The 19,580-nt window shown below is 44.0% G+C and overlaps 2 protein-coding genes across 2 annotated transcripts; both read right to left on the bottom strand.

Annotated features, from left to right (window-relative positions):
* Window positions 1–1,907: 1,907 nt before the first annotated feature.
* p3h3 (prolyl 3-hydroxylase 3) lies at window positions 1,908–11,979 on the bottom strand. Its single transcript, XM_080768418.1, has 16 exons — window positions 11,668–11,979; window positions 10,791–10,975; window positions 9,742–9,900; window positions 9,102–9,297; window positions 8,517–8,648; window positions 8,098–8,240; window positions 7,693–7,782; window positions 7,513–7,565; window positions 7,007–7,086; window positions 6,450–6,577; window positions 6,060–6,155; window positions 5,243–5,393; window positions 4,524–4,641; window positions 3,645–3,720; window positions 3,022–3,162; window positions 1,908–2,227 (listed from the first exon to the last, which is right to left on the bottom strand). The coding sequence occupies exons 1-16, from the start codon at window positions 11,960–11,962 to the stop codon at window positions 2,063–2,065; spliced, it is 2,208 nt and encodes a 735-aa protein (XP_080624544.1). The 5' UTR covers window positions 11,963–11,979; the 3' UTR covers window positions 1,908–2,062.
* A 3,800-nt stretch (window positions 11,980–15,779) lies between these two features.
* cdca3 (cell division cycle associated 3) lies at window positions 15,780–19,512 on the bottom strand. The gene is made up of 6 exons (XM_080768610.1): window positions 19,388–19,512; window positions 18,849–19,020; window positions 18,171–18,288; window positions 16,564–18,036; window positions 16,180–16,256; window positions 15,780–16,023 (listed from the first exon to the last, which is right to left on the bottom strand). Exons 2-6 carry the CDS (start codon window positions 18,999–19,001, stop codon window positions 15,931–15,933), a joined length of 1,914 nt encoding a protein of 637 aa, XP_080624736.1. The 5' UTR covers window positions 19,002–19,020; window positions 19,388–19,512; the 3' UTR covers window positions 15,780–15,930.
* Window positions 19,513–19,580: the final 68 nt, after the last annotated feature.

Raw genomic sequence — 19,580 nt, 5'->3', positions numbered from 1 at the left:
TATCTCTCCTCCTCTCACTTCAACCTCTTTCTGTGTCTGGTTCTCTGGGTGCAGGTTGTGTTCTTGTGCAGTGTGTTGGACTCAACACCATATCCCATGTCTGTCTCACATATCGTTGGGCAGAAACCTTGTATCTCCGTATTTCATAGTTTTATGTTTTTCCCATCCACACATTAATGCCCTACTCTCTGTCACAGTCTGAAGCCAGTAAGAGCCTGGGAGAGATCTTCGATGGCGCACCCTGAGTGACACTGCAGTGCTCCAAGCAACCAGCAGAGAGTGTGCAAACTGTCTCTATAGCAGTGGACAAGTCAGGGTTGCTTAAGGCCCGAAAAACCCGATGACCCCAGGTTATATCACATTGATGATGTGTCTAGGTTGCATCGAAAGGTGTGTTTAACACACACCTTTCACCATTCTCAGCAGTCAGGAAGGCAGACCAAGGATGAGATGGAGGGATTACATCAACTCGCTGGCCTTGGAACGCCTCGCGATCCCCCAGGAGGAAGTTACTAATGTTGCTCTGGAGAGGAAGTGGAGGTGTTGCCCCTGCGACCCGACTATGGATAAGCGGTTGAAAAAAAAGTTACAAATGTAGTTGTAAACATTTGACACACTACATTTTAAACGGATTCATAGTGCTTTCAGTGAGTCTTTTTAATCTGCATGCAGCCAAGTGAGCCAACGAATGAACGGGGCCTGTCCTAATCACTTAATGGATTCTCTCTCACGCCCACACCTATCTGTAATATCCTCTGCTGTGACGCCGTCTCTCCTTACCTTTGGTTTCTCATGCCCCTGTCTGTGTCAGCCACAACTCACTGCAGGACACATAATTGTCAAGTCACTTTTATGTCTTCTTTTATTCCATTCGTGTTCAGTAGCGGTGTAGCCGTTTTTGCACAATATACAGTAAGGCACATAGGCCTACAGCAGAGCTACGGATACAAATGCACAAATGATTTACCCCGGAGTGGGAGACACTGTTACACATTATTCATTCATATTCATACTGTATATACAAACGCGCATGCTGTGTGTGTGTGTGTGTGTGTGTGTGTGTGTGTGTGTGTGTGTGTGTGTGTGTGTCAGGGTGTTTCATGATTGGGGATGTACTTTATGTTCCTAAATCCCCAAGAACATGGGTCTTCGACAGTGGGTCCCTCTAGGCTAGGGGGTTCTCTGTGTTGCTAGGTACTGGGTCTTCAACAGTGGGTCCGGTACCTCTAGGCTAGGGGGTTCTCTGTGTTACTAGGTACTGGGTCTTCAACAGTGGGTCCGGTACCTCTAGGCTAGGGGGTTCTCTGTGTTACTAGGTACTTGGTGTGGTGGAAAAAAAGAGCAGCCCAAGTACAGAGCCAAAATATGTTTACCAAATATGGGGGGGGTGGTTTAAGTGGTTAAAATACACATTATTAATATAAAATATAATGTGTAAACAAACAAAAAATATATGAATTTACACAACACTGATGATATTGCTGTCAAACAAGTATATGAAGTCTATGCAAAGGTTTAATCTACCACACAATTTTATACAATATGTAGTGGGGGTCCCTGCTTCATCTCTCTCACAACTAAGGGGTCATTGGCCTGAAAAACTGTGAAGACCCTTGCCCTAGAATGGCTTTTTCACACCCATCACTGGTTGAATATTGTGCTAGATCCATCCACCTGTACTTCAACTCCCCAATTACCCGAACTCAGTTTAAATAAATTAAAAGTTTGTATATATTGTATGTCTTTCCGTTTGCAATTACTGCTACTCCATCATCACAAATCACAGCATTTCAATGGACGGCACAGCTGTGTGCACACCTCTGGGTTGCCTGCGTTTTATCAGTGATAGAGCTGAGAGGGAGGCCAGCACAGGGAAGGAGAAAGACACCAGACACCCTACGCCGCAGTGTACGTGAGCATGGAGGCAAGTATATTACAAATCACATCACTGACAGGTCCAGCCCATTCACATTAAAAAAAAACCCATTTCCTTTTCATTGTGTGAAAATGTCAACCTATTTTGGTGCAGTTCAGTCCATCCGTTGTGTTCTGCTCACGGTTCTTACAGCTCCTCCTTGGCCCCAGTAACTGTCCCTCTGCTCCTGTCCTTGGGCGACCCTTGTCGTCCACTCCTGGCACCCCCACTGGTGCCCTTCCCTCCCTCCTCCTCCTGCGGCACCACGCCCTGCCCGCCTGCAGCCCACAGGGCCTCGGCCTCCTCTCGCTCCTAAAGTGACAGAAGGTAGTGGGGCGGTAGATTAAAATTGATTTCCACAGTACTGGGCACTATATGAAACAAGGAGACAACATAGTATCTGAGAATGTCAAATGAAAACCAAGAGAGAGTTTACAAGTAAAAAAGAAAAAAGTTAAAGCGTTAGGAGAAAGGTTTTTCCATAAGATACCGGTATTTACCATTTGAAATAAGTGACTTGTTAGCACAACATTTTCCGCAGGATAGCCCTTGGATTTGCAGGATGGCAGAAACTTTATTAGCAAAATGATGTACATTTTATAAATAAGTTCTATATGTTTTTTCCCCCCTGACATGATATAAAGACTAGGCGTGGCACCCTAATGTATGACAGCATGTGAAAATGTGCATTTTGATCAGCTAGTCTCATTACGTAAACACCTGTGTCACTGCGGAAACGACCAATAATGCCGATGACATATTTGTCACCTACATGCAACTGTGCAGTTAATTCCCCCAAAAAGTATAATGTACTTAACCAAAATGCAGTTAAGTATAATATACTTAACTGCATTTTGGGGGAATTAACTGCACCAATTATTTAGCAACCATCAATATTATTGATGGTTGCTAAATAATTTGAAAGCTAACTTTCTTCCATTTTTGTCTTAAGTGAGACAAGACAGAAGTCGGATTCAAACCTTGGTCCTCACACTCATAAGGAGCATAATGATCTGTGCAGTGTGTGCACTAACTGGCCTAGCAACCAGGTGCCCCCCTTTACATACACAATTCTGAGCTATTATTGTATTATTATTATAACTCACCATGTCTCTGTGAAGCTTGTCTTTGGTGAACCAAAGGGCGAGCGAACACCTCCGGCCTGCAGTCACTGCAGTAACACCGTGAGGATTGACTGGACCAGAGGAGAAACCTACCAGACGACCACAGCTGGGCTTTACCCGGGCCTGGAGACAGAGAGACAACGTATCAAAGAGCTCACCGGGTTCAGCTGATATATTGGGCCATATCTTACCTACCCCTTTTTACTATTTTGAAAAACATTTTGAAATAGTTCAACTAGCTGATCTACATCAACATGTTGTGAGCTTGTAGATCGGCCATTTGAACTATTTTAAAAGGTTTAAAAATAAATAAAAATAAAGTCAAATAAGTTTAGGGATAAGGGGTGGCGTGGCGTTGCACAATATATAGACCTAAGTCTATAGGGGGGGGGGGTCCACAAATTATATGTGAGGTGTTGTGAGGTTGTAGTTCTGCTATTTTCACAAGAGCAAGGTGTTTAACCTCTCACCCCAACGACTCCAGAGAAGTTGTTCAGTAACCAACAGGAGAACAGTATAGGCAACTGTATGAACGTGAAGCAGGTCAAAAGAGACAGTCAATCACGTACATAAAGGTTCAAAACAATCAAGGTGAAGCCACTTACTGTTACAGTCTTTGCATCCCTGTCCGTGAAGAAGAGCTCCCCCCCTTCAAAGTTTTCATTCAGATACAGAATGGCACTGTGTAGAAAGAAATGGGTTTGAGGTTAGTCATGCAATGAATGCATGGCAAAATATATCTATGGTCGTGTGGGCGAAATTGAACACAATATGCTCCAAGTAGCCAATAAACCTAACATGAGTTTTGGAAGGCATCCAATCTTGTATCCTGCCTTAATTTGCACAAATTAAAATCATTATCTCGTATAGCAGAATAAAATAATTACTGTACACTTTCAATGAATTCCTTAACCCATTTAGGGTCTGAAAGAATATATATTCAAAGATTTGTGCCGCATTTTCACGATTTTTCAAAAATAGCAGACCTACAAGCTCGTAGCGCGCCACTCGGTGGCACGCTATGAGCTTGTAGATCTGCTATTTTTCAATAGCTAAAGCATGACATGATGCAAACACCAAAAGGGGTTTCCGCCCAAAATGGGTTAAAGTAACAGACCGTGTCTTGTAATAAATCAAATACTATTCGTTTCAAGACAGTGTTATTGGTTATCTCACTCTTTGTTAAAAAAAATATATATATATGTTTTCAACATCTAATTTAATCTTCAACAATAAATGAACTTCAGAATCAGCTATACTTTATTCGTAATTATGACATTCATACAAGTATTTTGCTGGCATGTGGTGCAAACCGTGCAATGACAACTTACGGTATGCAAACTATATACTTAGGACATTCATGGACAATAATGGATAATATTTTTGTGAGGTACAGTAATGCATGGCATAGCAGTACACGTTCTGGTAAAAGGCATGACTGTACTGCACTAGCGATAATGGTGCAAACAATAGCCGTTAAGTACCTCAGGTCTCTGTGTATGAAGGCCGGTGGTTCCCTCCAACACTGTCTGGTGTCTGGTTCTAGGAGACAGTTGTCAACGTGGACGGGATGAGACAGGTCCTGTCTGCCCTCCTGGTCCCCTGGGACAGTAGAAAAATAATTTAAAAGACTTGTACATTCAGGTTGTTGTTTTTGAGGGGCGTTAGCCCCTCCTATATTCAGCTATTAGTGTAGCTTTTGTCCTACACAAACATTACATTCCCATTGACAATGAATGGAGAATGTACGGTACGTCATATGTGGACGAGCAAATAGACACGTTACGTCGTGATGATGTACGATGATATGAACGCCCCTCACTCAACACAGGAGTGATTTTTTTCATATTCACCTAGGCATTGGTAGATGTGGATTAGAGCATCCTTGGACAACAGTTTCTTTATCCAAGTATCCATGAAAGCCATCTTGATGTGTAACACAAAAGTCTAATAATTTTCTTCTTTTCTTTTGGTACTTTCGCCTTTACGGTACATCATGTTTGTTTTTTTTTCATTTCTGTTTCTTTCCATTCAAATGTACTGTTCTAATCCTTTTACACTTTGTTTTATTGTATGTGCAAATAATGTGGAAATCTTACTTTTGCTTACACAGTTGTGGATACACAATGCAACTCTAGAACACACAAGGGCAACATAAAATGCAGGTGGCTTGGGTGAGGGTCGCTGTGTAGACAGACGGTACCTGTGATAGCGGTGCGACAGACCAGATGCGTGAAGGTGATGAAAAGTCCAGACGGGCTCCTGAAGTAGGAGTGAAGCAAAGTTCTCACTCTCTCTCCCAGCTCATGTAACAACCTGGCATCAGACTGGTTCACCATGTCATCCTGAGCATACTGGGAGAAGGAGACGGAGATACAGGTTCATCATGCCATTCCGTTCAGACTAGGAGACAGACAGAGAGAGACTGGTTCACAGGCCCTCAGATGGCAGGGGTGAAGTAAGTGTCTACCACTGTGGAAACTGTGTTCGTATCCACCGCGGTGCGTCCGGTTTTGCTGAGCGAGATAAATTATGTTTCACTGCACTAGCTCCTAGCTACTGCTGGTGTCATGCTCGTAGAACCAATATGTTTTCACGTGCACTCACTAGAACGCGCCCCTTAACAGAAGTGTAGCTCTGTTGGGCAGCCCAGTCAATGGAGCTCAGTCTCTTGCCCAGGCTAGACTGGGCTGCTGAAAGACGGAGGCGCGCCGGCTGTCGAGGGGAAGGCAGTATAGAGACCAGGATTACTGCATGTTTTTTTTGTGATGGTACCTATCCTATGGGACACAGGGAGAACATGCAAACTCCAAACAGAAAGGCCCTTTTGCCAACCCCACCGAGGGTATGGGCACTGATGAACACACCCCCAGCGCCCACAGCGACCCCAGCTGGAATCGAACCCATGACCTTCTAGAATTACAGTAATATTGATCAGTACATTTTGGGTCCTCTCCCCAATATGTATAGTGGTAGAGTACTATGAACCCAACAATTTAAAATGTTCTCTCTCTCTCCACCTTTAAAGCTTTGAGGACAGTCAGACCCTCAAACTTCTCATGGGGTGTGTGTGGGGACCGTCGCCCTCGGTAACCATCTCCAGCTGATGCAGCAGCCTATCAGAGGCAAGAGGAAATGGAATGAAGAAAATCAAGAAATTAATGTAGGCCGAGTTGGGTGGGGCGTCGCATGTCTATGACACACACACACACACATGCATTGTTGCGCGCGCGCACACACACACACACACACACACACACACGTCCTGCCTAGTTGTTGCAGTGCACAAACATCAATAGCTCAATTGTCAAAACAATCATTATAATATACAGCACTAAATGAGAAAATATACAGCACTAGTTATAGTTTAATATAATTAAAATAATTAAAAACCATCAAAACCACCGTACTGTTGCTAACTGCAGCACTGCGTCACACTCTTCCTGTGTCATCACTCCGTCCAGTACCACACGATTGGTTCCATTCAAAGTGTCATCGTCCATTGCGATGGTCACGCCCACCTGGGGAATCGAACCCCCTGGAGAGTGGACAAAGACAGAGAAAGTGAGAAAGAAAACAGGGTACAGTTCAGTGGTATTTAATCATTTAAATGTCTGGCCTCAATCATTCTCAGATGTGGATAGGGACTCCTCAAACCCATTTTGGACGGGAACACCTTTTTGGTGTTTAAAGCATTATGTTATACTTCAGTTATTTGCGAAAATCTTAGCTTCTGGGGGGTCCCTGGAAAAACATATTTTCAGATGGGGGCCAATTACAGATAATTCTGGGGGTCCTTGACATGAAAAAGGTTGAGCAGCACTAGGGCCCAGTGCACCACTGACATAGAAACATAGGTTTTTCAGAAAACTGTTTCTCAGAATCGGCCTCAGGTCAAAAATGGGCTAATGGCTTCAATGATTTGAATAGAGGTTGAAAACCACAAGGCTGACCGGAGGTGTCCTACCTGCATAGAACCCACTGTCATCCATCTCCACCTCCTTCTCTCCGGCCTTCAACTTCTCATTCATTTTCTCTTTCTCTGCTCTGAAGGACAATAAATAGGAAGATTATATCGCTGAGCTATTATAAGAAAATAATTAAAAAGATTACTTTTGCAATTTCATACTTATGCAACAAAGTATAAATATGAATATAAATTGGACTTTGCATTGTTTCCATAATAGAGGGTATGCACATGCATAAAGTGAATGGCAGATCGAGTGGCAAATCGAGTGGCAAAGTGAATTTAATGTTGTTTAAAGTCATTTAATGCAATCAAAAAATACTTTTCTGATTGGATGTATGGGCTGTCAAGGCCAGAAAATAGTTTTTTGCCACTCAGTAGGCATTCCCACACAACTTCCGGGTATGATGACGATGTCTGGCGCATATTCCCTCTCTGCTTTAAGCCTTGCTTAGAATAAAGATAAAAACATTAAAACATAGATTGTCCTACTGTATGTGACTCACCGCCAGGCTTCTCGAAGGGTCTCTGGCACTACATCCTCAGGAGTCCAAAGATCCTACATGGAAACAGGTACTGAAGTTATACAAAAACAATATGCCTGCGACATGTAAGTTACTGATTTCACATTGGAACACAGGTTTTGGGTCCTGTGCTGGCCTGGTGGGAAGTACACTATTACTTACTGGGTCATTGAAGCTGAAGTCTAGATTCTCCATGCCAAAATAGAGTAGCTCTTTCTCCTGCAAAGACCGACTCACATACGTGACAATCTCCTGTATGACAGACAAACACACATTGAGCGATTGAAAATGTTACTGCACAGTATGTAGAATTTCAAACGAAAGCACAAAAAAGTACAAGAACTGCTAATTTGTGGACAAAACCATGACATTTTTATTTTGTTTACATCAGGGTCCACCATATTCAATTCATATCAAACACAAGAGTCAACCATATTCAATTCATATCAAACACAAGAGGTTTAGTTCTATCACCCCCAGCTTTACCCATGTCATTCTTCAACTCACACACACACACACACACACACACACACACACACACTTTAACATTTTCAGCATAGGTGTTACCCGAGCAGGCTGTGCACCCTGTGACTCAGCGTCTCCCCCTAGTGTGTCATAGTAGAGCTGCAGGTTGCCCAGGTTGTCTGTGTCTGTGGGGTAGAAAAGGAGGAGGGAGCGGAGTGTCTGCACCGCCCCGCCCACATCGCCAGCTGTGTGGAGAGAACCAGACAGGCTAAATATGGAGGACAAAGTCTGCTTCACAGAGGAAGAAAGATCAAATACAGCGGGAGATATGAGGAAGACACCAGAGTACACACGTACACACACACACACACACACACACACACACACACACACACACACACACACACACACCTAATACAATGCAGATGAACTAGACTAAAACTAGCTAGACTGAACAGGGCACTGTGTGATTGTTACACTAATGCATGACTATAAATTCAATATGACATCTGAACTCTGACCTTTGAACTGGGCGATATGCAAATGCTCCAGCTGCATGGGCAGGAAGTCCTCCTGAGCAGAAATTCTTCCGGGTCGCGTGGCGACCTGGATCACACAGTTCTGCTGACAGGAGAGCAGGGAGAGGGACAGAGCTGGTGGGAGGAGACCAAACACGTGAATGAAGCACAACTGTAACTGATGACGAGTAACTTTGCTGTTAGTAGTGACACAGGCAGACAGACACACAGACAGACCTCCATATATGGGCATGGGTGTAAAAGGGACACAGACAGCTCGGTACAACGGGTACTGCATAACCGGGTGGGCAATGCATTCCCAACTTGCATCGTTCCCGAGTAAGCCGGTGGCACCTAGTCTAGTTATTAAAATAAGCAAGTTAAATATTTCAAAGTACATAAACATAAACAAGCGCAAAGCACCAACTAGCTGGCCAGATGTACTGTATGCAGACCAGTAAGACCGGACGACGGAGGGCTCGTCTGAGGACGACCTAGAGAGATACAGATAGCTATGAGCCTTCTACAGACTACAGAGCCATGCCGTAACATGACTTTGGCCGGTTTGTGTGTGCCTTTCCATTGTACCTGCAGCCTTCTCAAACACACTGCCGTCCCCGGCGTCCACTCCTCTGTCCTCAGGCAGGAGCTGGGACGCCATCTCGCACTGGACCCTGCACTCTTCTGTCTGCCTCAGGGTCTCGTTCACACACTGCTTCCACGCCTTCACTGCCTGGGCCCAGTCAGAAGACCCCTCGAACTGCTGGGCAGAATCGTACAGAGTCTGGAGATGTTGGATGGATGGAGGGGAACAGAAAAGATATTTTTTGAAAAGTGAGTCAGTAAGTAATCTGTATTTAAAAGACACCTTTCAAACTCAAAGTATTCACGTTTTGGTGGTGAATTGATCTATAGCTAGGGATATATGAAACCTCCAGAGCGAAGCGCACTCCATTGGAACTATTTCAAATGATCCCATTTCCATTACTATCGTGATTTCCAACAGGAGGTGTTCTGTTGTCCAATATAGTTGTGTCTTTGTTTCTTATCTTGAATAATTTTCTCATTGTTTCTAATCTTTCAGTGTTTCAATTGCACTATCAATTCCATACAGCCCCGTTTTCCAAACAGTAAGTCAGGAGGACCCCTTTCTGGGTCACTGACCAATTTGCATAGGTCGCGAGTAGCCTAAATAACCGTTTCTGTGGACCATTCCTGTCCTCCTCACCCAGTGTTTCTCTGCCTCCATCTCTCTGTCCAGGAAGTCTTCCTCCTTCACTGTGTCCATCCGTCTGTACTTCTCAATGTTGTTCCTCATCTCCAGGTGGTTGGGGTTGGCCACAAAGTACGTGTGAGCTGCCGATGCAGCCTTCTGCAACTTTTGTAACTGCGGACAAAATGAGCCACAGGCTGAAACGCCTATCCTCTTGTATAGGCGTTTCATACAAACAAATCTATGGTGTCCTCTGGACAGGAGCTCCTCTGAAGCCGATTCATACTCCTATTTTACCGCTGTTTCGGCGCTGTAGTGCCGAAATGATTTTGGCTCGTCAGAAATTTTCAGTAGCACCGAAGAGCCGACTATGGACGGTACCCCCCCCCCCCCCCCCCCCCCACCCCCCCGAACCGACTTTTATTCGGCTCTAAAATAGGAGTATGAATCGGCCCTAAGAGTGCCTGCTTGTAACTGAGCCTCTTGAGTGTGAGCACATTCATCACACATTCCTTCAATTCCTTGAACAGTTTTAAACTTTTCAGGGGGAAAGTACGAAGAATTAAGAAGGAAGGAAGGAAGGAAGGAAGGAAGGGAGGAAGGTGATATAATGTAGTTGTGGCACAACATTTACTACACTCTGTAGTACCAGTAAATACAAATTTGATATCATTACAAACTTTTGAAAACATAGATCAATGTCTATCTATAAAGAATGTAATATTATAATAACATCAATTCAGTGAGCAGAATATATATCTGTCTTTTTGTTTTTATTGTTAGTTTAGTTTAGACTTGCTGTACCCTCCCTCGTACACTGTCACTGCTAATCCTGAGTACGATTTTCGTACTCAGAAAAAAAGAAAGAAAAATAAAACAAATTAACCTTCATTAGTCAGGATTCAGCTGCTTTTGTTGCCATATTAAACTAAATGTATATGTTGTGTTGCAGTGGGCTGCTCCAGATAAACACACAAGACAGGATACTCGTTAGTCTAAAGATGATTACAGGTCTAAAGTTTAGACCTACAGACAGTATAATCATCCCTTAAGGGAAAACGTACTTTGTAGTATGTGACTTGCAGGTAGTTGTAGGCGTTGCGGCTGATGAATTCATACTCGATGTCCTGAGAGACAGGTTGCTGTCCCATTGTGCTGACAGCCCGTCCAACACAGAACCTCACACACTCTGCCCTCTGCTGGACCCAGTCCAGAGCCCACAGGTCCCGTACACTCCCCTCCTCAGTGTCTGATGGAACCATGTGGGGGAAACAATATTGTTAGAGGTTCGTGCAGTGGCTCGTCATCAGTCAATATGACCAACAACAACCAATTAGTCTTATGGAATGCATTATGTTGTGTTAGACTTTCAAACTTTATACTAATGTCTTCTGTCACATTTTGGTTTTGAAACGGTATGTTATACAAAATGAGCTATTGCACTGTATTAAACTGTACAATCAAATCATCGATGGTCTGATCTGTCTGGACAGTGCCTAGCTACTTATTATCAAGCTGTGGGATGTAGTAGTAGTAACATATCTATGCAATAAACTGATATGTAACTGAAACTAACATGTACTGTATGTTATGTGTGTGATGCGCATGCGCACACACGCACACACACACACACACACACACACACACACACACAGTAGATTTACTCATGTATGTACTTACTTGAGTACAATTTTGAGTTACTTTGATGCCCAATACCTTTACTTCTACTTTACTTTTACTACTACAAATGTACTTTTTACTCACTACAATTATTTGAAAACTATAGTTACCAGATTCTTTGTAGATTTTGATTATTATTACAAAACATACATTAACCACTTTTTCAGCCCTAGGCTATATATTTCTAATAATAAAATGCGAGTACTTTAGGTTTTGCACCACTGCACACAGACACAGACACAACACACACAAGATTTGTACCTAGTTTATTAAGTGCATCCTGTCCGGCCTTGATACATTCGCCATGGCATTGCCTTCGAACCCGAGCCAGTGCGTCTTTGGTCGCGATAGACTTCTCCAGCAACTCCGCTGCCTTCTCCCACTCCTCGGCGAAGTATGCCCGCACTCCGGAGTAATACAAATGATCATAGGGTTGCAAGAGCCCCGAGACAGATGAAATGCCACTGCCGGCTGCAGGCACGGTCAAATCACATAGTAATAATATAAAGTTGTTCAGCGCCACGTACACAGTGAAGTGATTTGAGTGCAGCGCCATGGTCCTCCAGTCCGACTCCAAACACAGTCCAGAGGAGAGGGAGAGGAGGAGGAGGGACTACTAGCTATCCAGAAGGTTTGGGGAAATATATCATCCCGGCCATAGCTGATGCCAGACAGCCAGCTACACTACAGCCAGCCACACCCCTATTTAATTCAGATTCAGATTGAAAACTTTGATTCTACTATCCAGAGGCCACTCTAGGCCAGGTCAGGACTTTTTTTAATTATGTTTTCATACTAGCTTTAAAAGTGCATTTTCATTGTTTGGCTCAGCTGCCTCCTGTTAGCCTGTAGTTGTACATGGAAGTGCAATACTTGCATATAGCCACCAGAGACCACCGCTCTTTGAATTCAACAGGCATTTCCATAATACTTTCAAAAATAGTTCGATTTAGCTATTATTATCTGTTGTCAACAGATAATAATGTTGATGTAGCTGTGAATGTGACCAATTCTACAATTGCTATAGTATATAAACCATACCTTGATAGCACATCAGTGAGCTGGATGCAATCCTACCTGGAGGGGAGAGAACAGATGGTAGAAGTGAACGGAACACTGTCCCCCCCCCTCCCAGTGAGCTGTGGCGTCCCACAAGGAAGCATACTAGGGCCTTTACTGTTCCTAATATATGTAAACGACATGACTTCAGCTTGTGACTGCAACTTGTTCCTGTTCGCAGACGACTCAGCACTGCTGGTCTCGGACAGGAACAAACTGCAGGTTGAAAAGACCCTCAGCTCTGAACTCGGTAGAATCTGCACCTGGCTCGCTGATAACAAACTATCCTTACACCTGGGAAAAACTGAATCCATTCTCTTCGGATCAAATAGTAATCTCAAAAAGGCAGATGGCTTCTTGGTTAGAGTTGGTGATGATATTATCACACGGAAGGATCAAATTACCTACCTAGGTTCCATCCTGGAGGCCAATCTTTCCGGTGATAAGATGGCCACCAACGTAATCAAAAAAGTCAATCAAAGAACAAGATTCCTCTACAGGATCTCCTCACTGGTCGACAAAAACACCTTGAAGACCTTAACAGGAGCCCTTGTACAAGGTTTCTTTGACTATGCATCCACCTCCTGGTACCACAGCACCTCAAAGGCCCTTAAAACAAGGCTCCAGACCTCCCAAAACAAACTGGTCAGGCTCCTACTTGGCCTCACCCCCCGAACCCACCTCACCCCTGCCCACTTTGACAGGCTGGGATGGCTTAGGGTCGACGACAGAGTACAGCATCTTGCAATGGGTCTGGTCCACAAGATTAGATACACCACCAAGATACCCATGTACCTGTCTAAATACTTCCTTAATGTAAACGAAGTCCACACCCACAACACCAGAGGGAGTGCAACAAACCATGTACAACCCAGATTCGGCACAAACAAGGGACTAAATTCTTTTCGCTCCTATGCGACCAAAATGTGGAACGCCCTACCAACAGTCATTAAGACATGTGAATCCCTTGGCTCCTTCAAAACTGCTCTCAAAGGGCACCTACGGATGGCTGCAATTCGAAACTGGCCTCTGTAAAAGCTGAATTTGTATCTGGATTGTACTATGTTTTTGTATGGACGTGGTGTTGGGTGCCTGCACATATGCACACATGGCATCAACGCATGGTGTTGTGTGCAGGCGCCCTACACTCTGTCTTTGTACTATGGATTGTACTATGTTTTTGTATGGACGTGGTGTTGGGTGCCTGCACATATGCACACATGGCATCAACGCATGGTGTTGTGTGCAGGCGCCCTACACTCTGTCTTTTGTTTTCTTTTCTTTTATCCCCCTGTTCCCCTCACTGTATATATACTTTTTTTCCCTTTTCGCTTCCTATATGATGAATTCCTGTTCTGTTCTTTAACTACATAGAAGTGTCTATTTGTTTGTCTCTAAATGTTTTGATGAATTGAACAATGTGGACCCTGTTGTAAACAAGTGTAAGGCTTAATTGGGTCGTCCACTCACAGTTAACAGTCTTTGTATTGAGTTTGTGCTTGAAATGTACTGTAATTCTGCAAACTGTTAATAAAGATTTCAATCAATCAATCAATCAATACAGAAGCATTTCGTAATCGTAAATCAGCATAGCATATCATGTCCACACACACACCCACAACACCAGAGGGAGTGCAACAAACAAGCGACTAAATTATTTTCGCTCCTATGCCACCAAAATGTGGAACGCCCTACCAACAGTCATTAAGACATGTGAATCCCTTGACTCCTTCAAAACCGCTCTCAAAGGGCACCTACGGACCTACGGAGTACAATTTTTAGTTACTTTGATGCCCAATACCTTTACTTCTATTTTACTTTTACTACTACAAATGTACTTTTTACTAACTACAATTATTTGAAAACTATAGTTACCAGATTCTTTGTAGATTTTGATTATTACAAAACATACATTAACCACTTTTTCAGCCCTAGGCTATATATTTCTACAAGTAGATCTGCTATTTTCTAAAGATTTTCATTAATTTTGAGAACTTGCATGAATCCAAGCAGAGGTCCTCACAATAGGTAAAACACTGCTAGTGCTCAGCGCAATGTACACCCTCATTGGGTGTACAAGTCATGTTTTTAATATGCTTATCAAATGATATAGAGAGATGGTATAGGGTAGTGCCCAAGCCTCAATTAGGGATTGAGGTTAATTTAACTGATGTGTACAACCTTTATTCAAAAAGTTTCATTTGTATTGGAGTGTGAAGCTTGAACAATAGGTTAATTGCGGACCGCTACAGAGAAACTGTGGATATTAACCTATACCAATAAGGACCCAGGCCAAATGCCATTGCGCAGTAGCCTACACCAACAAGTCTATGCGTGGCATGTGAAACTATATCGTGCTGTATTTTGCTTTCCATTTCATGGTCATGTGAGGAGAGAGAGAGCGAGAGGTGTGAATGGATCGAATCATCGTCGTGCGTGCCATATGGCACATCTCTCTCATGTTTAGGAAATTGTCACGGAAGCCGTGGATATACACGGCCTGGCAAGCCATGGATCTATACAAGCAAGTGTTGCGTCCACATGCGTGTTGTGAGCTTGCAGATCGTCAGTGCCCCACTCACCATGCATGAATCCAAGCAGAGGTCCTCTGTATATACAGTAGGTAAAACACTGCCAGTGCTCAGTGCAATGTAGGTCCTCACTCCTCACGAATGATAAAATGGCACAATTCTGCCTCAAGAGCTGGGGTTTGGGCAGTTCAGAAACCTGTCCACCAGTAGTCTCTCAAGACAGACTGTTGCCTCGGGTCAACTGAACAGGGGAGGCGCTGTTTTCCCGAATATTTGACGATGGGATTCTCAGATTGGTCCACCAGTGACATCAATGGGGAATCCAAGCCAATAGAAAATGCAGGCTTTCTAGTCATGAAAAGTTGCAATGCGAAAATGGAAGCCATCGTTCTTGATAAAATTGTTGTCACTGGTGGACGGGTTTCTGAACAGCCCTCCTATGAAACTCACAGACTGAGTAAGAAAAGAGCCATTTTTATCATTATTAGCAAGGACCTATTATAAGATGGGTTGTTTTTCCTATCCGTTTTAAGTGGTACCCATAGAATTTATTGTAATAATACACAGACTTTACCTTTCTTGTTGCTCTGCTGTGGGCGACAAGGTATGCAAGTAGTAAGTAGACAAGAAAAATACATTTCAAACCACCCTCAGTCATAGCCTGGATAAAATGACATGACAAATAGGTATTGTACAAATTAAAAACAAAAGTCTGCATTTGTTGCCAAGTAGCCTCAAATCTAACAGGCAAAATCAAGCGAACAAAAGCAGAACCAGAAACAATTAAAAGAACATTTATATTTATTTACAAAAAAGACAAACAGACTGCAAAGAAACGCAGATGACTTTACACAATGACATATTTAAAAGACTTAAGATTAAAGTGGCAGGATTCTGTACACATTGTGGTGTAGTGCCATGCATAGCATTTGCATCATCTGTTCTCCTTGTCCAGAGAGACAGCCAGGGTTCTGCGGTCCAACTGTCCAAGCCTCTGTCTGTCTGGGGTAGACACCTTCACTTTCATCTAGAAGGTGAGAGGGGGAAGAGTGTGTGAGGTGGGGAAACACATCAACTTAATTGGGTTCATTTATTTTAGCCAGTCAGTCATAAAGAGCAGCCTTGAGATACATTTCAGAAGAGTGGGATCTTTTTATTTCCATTTACATATAAGCATGCATACCTGGGATGACTGCTCCCTGGGAGAGTTAGTTGCTTTAAGAATCTGCAGCGGGGATCGGCCTTCACCCAGTGCATTACCTGAAGGAGGAAGGAGGATCAGCATTTACCAACACTGATGCGGCCATTTTCATTTAGGATGAACACCAGACAGTTTAGCCAGAGGTTGGGGAATGAAGATGTGTAGAAGTGTATGATAAGGGCACAGGGATTTTACCTATGAGCATTTGCCAATGCTTTTCAATGGGAATAGTGCAGTTTGTTGCCATTTGCAGATTTTGAAAAAACACAAAATAAAACTCTGCTCCCATTGAAAATAGGTAGAAATTAAACGTTTTGTTAAAGATTGAAAAACCAAAGCCACAAACACGAAACTTCCTGCACGCACCTTTCTCCTTGGGTTTAGTGGACTGTCCCCTGTTGTCATTGAACACATTCTTCACAGCCAACCTGACAGCGAGAGGCGAGGAACCTCCCTTGCTTCTCCCTGCTTTCACTCCTCGGGCTCTCTGCCCTGTAGCACCAAAGCCCTTCCCCAGCCACTGTGGTTTGAACACGACCTGGCTGGGGCTCATTGAGCTGAGGTTGGGGCAGCGGAGACCAGTACAGGACTGTACCTCTTGAGGGCTTGGGGTGGGGCCAACAACAGCTGGAGGCTTAGCGACAGGAGTCTGGGCCTCAGGGACAATTGGCTCAGGCGTAGCAGGTGTAATTTGGGGCTCAAGGACAGCAGGGGTAACTTGGGCCTCTGGGACAATTTGGGGCTGAGGGGTAGCATGTGTAACTTGGGGCTCAAGGGCAGCAGGAATAGCTTGGGCCTCAGGGACAATTGGCTCAGGCGTAGCAGGTGTAATTTGGGGCTCAAGGGCAGCAGGGGTAACTTGGGCCTCAGGGACAATTGGCTCAGGGGTAGCAGGTGTAATTTGGGGCTCAAGGGCAGCAGGGGTAACTTGGGCCTCAGGGACAATTGGCTCAGGGGTAGCAGGGGTAGTTTGGGGCTCAAGGGCAGCAGGGGTAGTTTGGGCCTCAGGGACAATTGGCTCAGGGGTAGTTTGGGCCTCAGGGACAATTGGCTCAAGGGCAGCAGGTGTAATTTGGGGCTCAAGGGCAGCAGGGGTAGTTTGGGGTTCAAGGGCAGCAGGGGTAGTTTGGGGTTCAAGGGCAACGGAGGTGTGGGGCTCAAGATCAGCTGTGGTAGTAAGAAGCATGAGGGGCTCTGGTACAGTGTGTGACTCTTCTGTTTCGATGGAGGAAGACACCCGTGCCTCTTCAAGCTGCTCAGAAGAGACGGACACTTCTGTCACTGTAGGCCCATCAAGCTGGACAGGAGACTGGGGAGATGCAGGCTCATGGGTGACAGAGGCAAGGGCGTAGGCGTGGTCAGGTCCTACCCTTGAATTCTCCACCGCAGCCACCGGAGATGGACTGTCACAGTGCACCTCGGCAAATATGTGTGATGAAGCTGCCCCTTCATGGCAAGTTATCAGGCTCATACTCAGCCTCTTGTGGACGGGTGACTCTCTGGCCTCTTCCGCCTCCTCCAGGGTCTGGTCAGCCTCAACCTCTATTTGGAGGTCCTCAAGCAGCACAAAAGGACTCATGTCACCTGTGCTGAGAGGATGAGCCTTGACTGGTGTGCTCAGGAGGTTAGCATGCTGGGCCATAGTGCCAAAGTCCTGGGGGGGCAGGCAAGCCAGGAGGGGCTCCATGGAACCCAGCTCCCCAGGCACAGCGATGGGTTTTTCCTCCTCTACATTGAGATTGGATGGTTTAGAGAACCTGCCAGGAGGAGCAACGGACACGCTGGCGGCCTCGTTGTAAAAAAGGACGCCGAGCCGACGAGCAAAGGAGCCAACTGTCACTGCAAGATAAGACAAGATTGAGATGTCACAATCTGTACTAAATGCTTTAGTGCCACATGGCAAAAGCTCTACAAACAGTACATGTCAGTAGAAACTGTATTTCTACAAAGTTTTTCCACTAGGCTAATTATACCTCGCATTTCATCTCTCACAGGCGTACGGGTAATTCCAATTGTAGGCGACCTACAATCTTCTGAAGGGAGAGCACATCCATTCGTCACCACTTTTGAAGTTTCAGAAGCTGCAGCAACCTAAATAAAGCACAGGCAAAAATACTTTATACACAATTGTATTAATTAAATTTCAAAAGTATCAGACAGCAACAAGAGAACTTCAAAGAGTAAAAAAAAGAAAATGGTGATATTAATTTTGTTAAAATAAGGTTTAATTTAATAGCTCTATATTCTCATAGGAGTGTTTGTTCAGGAGTCTCCATTTCTCCTTCCTTTAGAAAACAGAAACAAGCCTTTCAGGTACAGATTGCACACATGAAATTGGAAGTGTCTGCCAGTTTTGTTTTGTTTATTGAAGAGCTGGAGAGACAGAGACCCCCATCTCCATTACTGAACAAACACACCCATTAACAATGAATGATAGTATAACTTCAGAATATAGCGGTTTAACATCAACGTTTTAAACAAAAAAAATCAAATACAATGAGGTGGATTTTTGTGATATTAATTTAAACAGATCAGGGCTTGACAATACCCACCGGTATTAATCAATCCCCTCCAGGAGCGAAGCAGTGTCGTTGGCAACCTAGCTTGATAATATGAATTACATTTATAGCAACAAGACAAGTAAAATGTACCTGAATGGGTGTACGGTCAATGTCCGTTGAAGGAGAGCGTGGATCAATCAACTGAGCGAGTCGCTCATTTTTTATGCGCTGTACTGCTGGGTCTGGTTTTGGCGTGGAAGACACAGCCAGCGTGCTGCTCTCTCTGGACAGATTGGATCCCATGGTGGATTTAACAAGTTACCTAGTGCAAAATATGGATGAAAAGTCAGCCCCGTCGACGTTCAGTTAACAACAACGAAGTATCTTGAATGCTAACCGTTAGCAAACGCTTCGGGCTAAAGCAGTAAAGCTGCTCTCCTGCAGAAAAGCTGGTACGACGTTAACATTTTAATGGGATGCAGCCACTTTTGCGTTGAATAGATTTTCCTCCATGTTTTGATTGATTGACATTTTTATTTCAAAGTATGGCATGCAGAATGGGTACATTACAAACGAAAGCACAAGTCAATACAAAAACTGTTAAACTACTTGTGGTGGACGAACCATATTATGATAAAGCATTAAACTTGTTTACAACAGGGTCCACCATTTAGCAAAATACTTCTTACCTTAAACACGTTGAAAACGGGTTGTCTTTTGTGTATTCGCCCTCGGAGTCAGAAAAACGTAGACGACAACTGGCTGAAGTTATCCTACTGCCTCTGCCTCACACAATCACACACACAACTTACACAAGCAAGCACAACTAGATTTAAAAGGCAACTCTTGTGCATGTTATTTTCAAACCAGCCAGTCAGCGCA

Source organism: Protomyctophum bolini (assembly GCF_963924005.1).
Source record: "Protomyctophum bolini genome assembly, chromosome: 7".
In the NCBI taxonomy this organism is placed as follows: domain Eukaryota; kingdom Metazoa; phylum Chordata; class Actinopteri; order Myctophiformes; family Myctophidae; genus Protomyctophum; species Protomyctophum bolini.
This window is presented reverse-complemented; position numbering and strand designations above follow the sequence as displayed.